This window comes from Morone saxatilis, unplaced genomic scaffold (assembly GCF_004916995.1).
Source record: "Morone saxatilis isolate NCDOM2014 unplaced genomic scaffold, NCSU_SB_2.0 Contig4, whole genome shotgun sequence".
Taxonomy (NCBI): domain Eukaryota; kingdom Metazoa; phylum Chordata; class Actinopteri; family Moronidae; genus Morone; species Morone saxatilis.
This window is the reverse complement of record NW_023339984.1, coordinates 17,028,775-17,035,253: the sequence shown is the minus strand read 5'-3', so window position 1 is coordinate 17,035,253 and position 6,479 is coordinate 17,028,775. Positions and strand designations below refer to the sequence as shown.

Here is a 6,479-nt window from a genome sequence, read left to right as displayed (position 1 = left end):
ATACTCTATTACAGGTAAAAGTCACACATTTAAAGTCCTACCTAAACAAAAGAAATATACTTAAAGTCAATCAAAAGTAAAAGTACATTTTACTGCTGCAGCTGCTCTTGGTGGAGCTGGTTTGAACTTCTTTACATACAGTTAACTAGTTTAGTCTTGTGGTTCCCAACTAAAGGGTTGGGTCCCTCGAAAGGGTCACCAGATAAATCTGAGAGGTCATGAAACAGTATTTGTACTTTTCTTTATCCTTATTTGTGAAATATTGGAGAATTTTACCTCTTTGGGCCTGCAACAATAATTTAAAGTAGATATAAAGTTTAGAAAGTTGGTTTGGAACTGAAACATGACAAAGGGCCCCAACTAGACAGTAAGCCTTACACATTGTATTGTATTTTATAAACTAGAAGAATAGATATAAAGTTGCATTGTACGGAAATACTCACGTAAAGTACAAGTAACACAACATTTAAGTTAAGTTAAGTTAAGTTAAGTTAAGTTAAGTTAAGTTGAAGACGATGAAGAACACATTTCCTTAATGAAGTGACTGCATTACTTACATCCGTTATCCTGTAAATAAATTTAAGGAATTCCAAGAAAAAGATGAAAATTAAACTGTATTAAATCCAACCGATCCATAGTGAGTCTGGAGGGTACGTGTATGAAGGTAGAAGGTTAATCATAACAATTAATCTGTTGATTTTTCTCCTTGACACCTCCCAGACTCCGTATTTACACAGAGAAGCAGTGTAATATTTTTTTACATTGAAGCTCATGCGTACAATCTTTCACGTGTAACATGAATGCAGCATCAGCCCTGTGAGATAACTAGACCTTCAATCATCAGGATATGCCACTGCCCTTTTGTCTCAGCTTCGACGTGCGTCAACGCTCCAGAAGCGTTCACACGTCCGTTGATGCGCCGCTCCACCAGCCGGCCGCTGTGTGTCGCACTTTAACCGTCGCTTAAGGCTGTTTTTCTGCTCTCTCTCTGGATGAAAGCTTCAGCATCACTGAGTGGTGTCAACAGTGATGTCACAGAGCACCGGAGTACAGCTGTGCGTCACTGCAGCGAGCTGAGATGTTGAGCAACTTGAGGACAGCAAAGAGAGAGACTTTGTTTAAAAGTTTGGACCCTTTTGTTGTAGTGAATGTTGCATTACCTCTGCTGCACACTCAGCTGTAAAAGTAAAACTCAAAGTGAGGCAGAGATAGAAACTAGCTGGTTAAAGAAGTAAAGAAGCTCTTTAAGTGTTCACGACGGGAGGATTAAACGGCGTCCGCACTAAGAATGATATCTACAACAAGAACTATAAAGATATAGTTTTAAAACCCGTCCAGACTACAGCTGTAAGGTCAATGACAGTGGTGAGCGATAGCGTCGGGATCACTTTAAATGCTTATATAACGTTATTTTAGGCTGCAAATTACACATTAAAACATAATTTTACCTGAGACATACTCAGCCAAACTGTCTTAAATCAGTACCAGTGAACTTCAAAGTATGAATAAAATTTGTCATCAAAAGACGACAACTCTCGTCCAAGCGTTGGATTCTCCTAACCCCCCTCGGCTTTGAAGAACTTTGTGAACCCAGATCCTTCTGGGGTTTCTTTTTGTTTGTTTCTCTGTGTTCAGCAGTCGGACCTCATCAATATACATTTCCCTTCAAGCTGCCGACACAGTGGAATGTGCAGCACGTTGGGTCACTGTTTACACATTATTGTTCTTGGTGTGGACGGCCCTTTACTCCCTCAAATTATCAATAATTATTAGATTTGTTTTCATGTTTTATTTACTGTTTCCATGACGTGATAAAAGGATGTAACTACAGGGAAAATAACTCAAACATAACGTTGATTTCTAATTAATTTTCTGTATTTATTACTTGCATTGCTTGATTTTAACTGTGATATATATATATTGTGTATTATTAGTAGCTTACAAACCGCCAACCTCCTCGCTAACAAGCTAACATTTAGCTCAAGTGAGCAGAAGAGCTAACGAGGTTGTTAGCTGGCTTCCTGCAGCGCCGTAAAACCACAATACAGTTTGCACATTAGAACAAATAAAGGTTTAATAAAAAATCTTTTTATTGGTTTCTTTATTGATTTATGAGGTTTAATTTCACTTATTTAATAATAATAATGATAAAGTTGCTGCGGCTGAAGACGTGCAGTAGAGGTAATCCTGATCCTCGTGGTCCAACCTGAAACCACACAGAGCAGCTACACTAGAAGAACCTGCACACAGGTTTCAATATGAACCGTATCTCGGATCAATGGTGCTAGACTCTGCAGAGCCTGAGAGCTAATATATTTCTGTTTCATTTAAAAAAAAAAGTTTGTTTTAACCACAAAACCACACGAAGAAGCATGAAACACAAAAACCTCGCCACCTTTTCGAAGCTCGCGACCATCTCAGATCGTCTCCCTCTCACATTATTTGCTTTAATCTTTCTTTTTTTTTTAACTTTCATTTTTTATCTGCTGTATCCTGTTACTGTTTGCTGCTGCAATGATCAATAAAGTTTAATTTAATCTGACTCACCTCTACTCACACCTCGTCTTTACTCAAATGTACTCACGCGCCCGAGTGCAGGGAGATCGTGTTACACTACGAGAATGGGTGCTAAAGAAATCCAACCTGTTCACTCGGTGCAGAGATTGTACTCACTGTAAGTAGCAGTAGCACTCACTGGTTCTAGTGCACAGCCACTGTTTAATACTATAGAGTCATATAACGTCGAGCTGAGTGGATCTGAACACAAAAATCACTCCGATTGGATCAGAAAACGAGAGAAAAACTGAGAGTTTAAGAGGCATTTTAGAGAGAAATCAGGGATGAAGGTCACACACCACACTCACCAAACGAGTGGGAGGATAAGTGTCAATCGCCATGTCCCCCCTCCTCGGCGGTTGCCACGGTTACCTGGCATGTTGTAGGTCTCCATGGCGGCAAGCAGGGGGCCCGTCCATTGGCTGGGAGCAGCTCCGGGCTCGGCGAATCATCGGGCGGCGTGAAGGCTCAGGGAGGGCGAAGAAAGGAAAAAAAAACACAAGCAAAGGTCATTATTAGATTTTGGTAAATGGCATTACAGGAGAGGAGAGGAGAGGAGGGGAGAGGGAGGTGGGAAGGGAGGAAGAAGAGCTGGCGTGTGGAGGGAGGAAGATAAAGAGGAGGAGGAGGAGGTGAAGAAAGGGTGTGAGAGAAGAAGCCAGGAGGAGGAGGTGAAAATGAGATAAAGAGCAGGTGAAGAAGAGGTCAAGGAGGTATAAAAGAGGAGGAGGAGGAGTTCATAGAGACGATCACTTTCTTTCTTCGCTTTGACCCAAAGGTCAAAGGTCAACGGGCTGAGGGAGAGAGAGACATGGCCTTTAGATGCTCTGACATTTTCCATCAGGGTGGGTGTCCGTTGAAGAGGACATCCATTACTGTGAATGTCAAAATAAAAGAGTAAAAGCAGCAAAGAAGTCACCAATAATTCTATTTACAGCATAAAAAACAGGATTTCACACAGTTTGACACGTTAGGAAATGTGTTTGTTCGCTTTCTTGGTGAGCGTTAGATGTTAAGGTCGACTCCGCTCTCACGTCTGTCCCACTTAGCTTAGCTTAGCATAAAGACTGGAAACGGGGAAACAGCTAGCCTCGTGGTGAAAACAAATCAGACAAACTTGTTGTTTTTTTACATTTAGGTTTGTGTATAGGTTAAACCACTGATGGTAGAATCTAAGTATACCGTGAAACTTCTAATAATAGACCCGGGTGTTTATTTGCTTAAATCACTGAACTCCTCCCGCCTTTATTTGGGACAGGCCTCAACATTCCTTTAGCACAAAACACTAAACTAAACTCTAACTGCTGCTTCTCCTTGACTTTTTGTTCGAAACTAACATGATGATTTATGTAAGCTTCAGAGGTTTTTTTACGTCTCTCTTTGTTATACAGTGTACCGTAATGTCAGAATGAATTAAACTTTACACTTTGTTGTTTGTAAAAATCTAGTGAAACAATGAGTTTGTGGAGATCTATATACCTGATCTAATGATGTTCATTATGTTCGATCATCGACAGAATTTTAAACATCTTAATTTTGTAGGAGATGAAACGACCGGTGGGTTTTAAGAGGTTTTATACATCGAGATCATTCCTCTAAAAATCCGTCCAGACCAGGCTTTTAAAGGAGAGCTGCGTCTATTAGGTTCTACGGTATATAAATATAACTTAATTTAAAAACACATTACTATCAAAATACTTGAGATTGCTGAAATATAGTTTAAAATAATAATAATACGAGTCCGCTACGTACTCACGTATACATCCATGATTAGTTTCAAGCTAAAATCTGATGCTAAGACAGCAAGTAGCAGACTGCACTCCTGGATCCAAACAGGAACTATCAGACCAGGAGTGACCCCCTTTTACCAAATTAGCTCTGGTTCTTGAACTGGTTCCATGTCTGCGAGAGGAAGGAACAGAGGATGAGCTGAATCCAGATCAGTGGTCACATTACACACACACACACACGCACACACACACACACACACACACACACGCACACACACACATGCACGCAGTGTTAGCCAACACCCAATGTCTCTTTGCCTCTTTGCACTCTGCAGGACTGAAAATCAATAACTGCTGTGTGTGACAGGAAGAGATGGAAGAACCACAGAAGGCCGGAGAGAGGGAGAGAAAGGGAGGGATGAGAGGAGGAGGAGGAGGAGGAGGAGGGAGAGTTCAGCTGAAGCCACAGAAGGATGGAGAAAAGGAAGGAAGCACCATAGAAGGATTAAGGGAGGAGAAACAAACTAAACTTTCATTAATGTAAGAGGATGAAGTCAGTGGTGGAGGAAGTACTCAGATCATTTACTTATTAAAAGTACTAATATTGAATACTGAAGTCAAAGTATTATAAGTATTATAAGGAAATGTACTCAATGTATTAAAATGAACTGTACTTTTAAAACATTTGCATTCAATATTCTTGTTTCTGAGCAGCTGTGGTGGCAACTTCCTTAAATATTTCCAGGAATAAATATGTGATTTAATACTAATTATAGAGAAAATAGTAATTTATTGTATTATTATAAACTATTTGTGTCCAACAGACCTGATTGAACATTTCCTTTATAACCAGGAACAAACCATACAAACCTTTTAGGGGATATTTGGATAAAATCTATATTCAGTCTTAATTTAAAATCATCTTTCACCTTCTTTTTTTTACTGAATGTCTGTGTCCGGTTTCTCTAACTCCGTGCAGCTTGATGCAGACCCCGGTGGGCGGGGTCCTGCGGGGTTTCCACGCTGTTTTTATCCCCCTCTTATCCAACACGTGGAGCTCGGGACTCGTGATGTGACAGAGCTGCACCGCAGATCAAACATACCGGGTAAAACACACATAATGTAGCACGAGTTCCTCTTTAAAACGCATTATTTATGCAATTAAATGTTTGTCTAGGAAGTATAACGAGTAGGCGAGGCTTTTATTTTGATAGGAAAACGTGTGGGACACTAAAAGGAAATGTTTTATTTTGAAAAACAAAAAAAACAAATCTTTTTTTTTTGCTTTAAATAAAATATATATTTTTTTTATTTTCTGTAGAAGTTATTTTAGTATTTAAAAGTCTGATCCGTCGTTGCACGTTATTAAAGTGGAGTTTAACGCGTTTTATTTTGGAAAAGTTTTATATTTTCGTGCGTTTTAAAACTCTTATTTTGGTGGGGCAGAAAGGGGGCGTGTCCTGTTAGCCTGCCGTGCTAACTGCGAGCTAAAGTTTGACTCCACTTTCACTTTTGGGAACAGTTTCGGGAATACCGAGCCTGGGATGAGCACGGCTTCCAGGGAAAACGAAACCAGCCGCCGCCAGAGTTCGTGTCGGACGCGGTTCGGGTCGCAGGACGCGGACATTTGACCGTCTCCGCGGGGTTTTTGTGACAGTTCGCATCCGGAGGTCGACTCGAAGATTTGCGGAGGAACGACGCGCGGTTAGCGGGTTAGCATGGACGGCAGCAACGAGGAGCGCGGAGCCGAGAGGCTGATGGATGAATACCTGAAGACCGTCGGCCTGCATCGGAAGAGGGTCGCCAAAGACGGGTCGTGTTTGTTTCGGGCCGTCGCCGAGCAGGTAAAGAGACACCTGAGGTTAAAGGAGAGGGAGGGAGAGAGGGAGAGAGAGAGAGAGGGAGGGAGGGAGGGAGGGAGAGAGGAGCTAACTGTTAGCTCCGCTGAGGACAGGTGACTTCACTGTTTGTTTGTTTGTTTGTTTGTTTTTGTTTGTGAGGTTAAAGTTCAACGGGACGACTGTAAACGTTTATGTAACTTCACTTTAGTGTGTGGCTGTTTTAATTTAACTTGTGTGTTGTGTAATGTGAATCACTTAGAGTCACATTTATGTTTAAAAAGCTGCTTAAAGTGTCAGAAGATTATATTTTTTGTCTTGTTTTAAAATTAACTTCTATTTTTTATCTTTTTTT

The 6,479-nt window shown here is 40.8% G+C and overlaps 1 protein-coding gene across 1 annotated transcript in view; it reads left to right on the top strand.

Annotated features, from left to right (window-relative positions):
• The first annotated feature begins 5,732 nt into the window (after positions 1-5,732).
• The window catches only part of otud4 (OTU deubiquitinase 4), a 3,297-nt gene continuing 2,550 nt past the window's right edge, over positions 5,733-6,479 (top strand). The window contains exon 1 of the mRNA XM_035675083.1: positions 5,733-6,147. Within this exon, the coding sequence (XP_035530976.1) occupies positions 6,005-6,147 (143 nt within the window). The 5' untranslated portion in view covers positions 5,733-6,004. The remainder of the gene's footprint in view (positions 6,148-6,479) is intronic.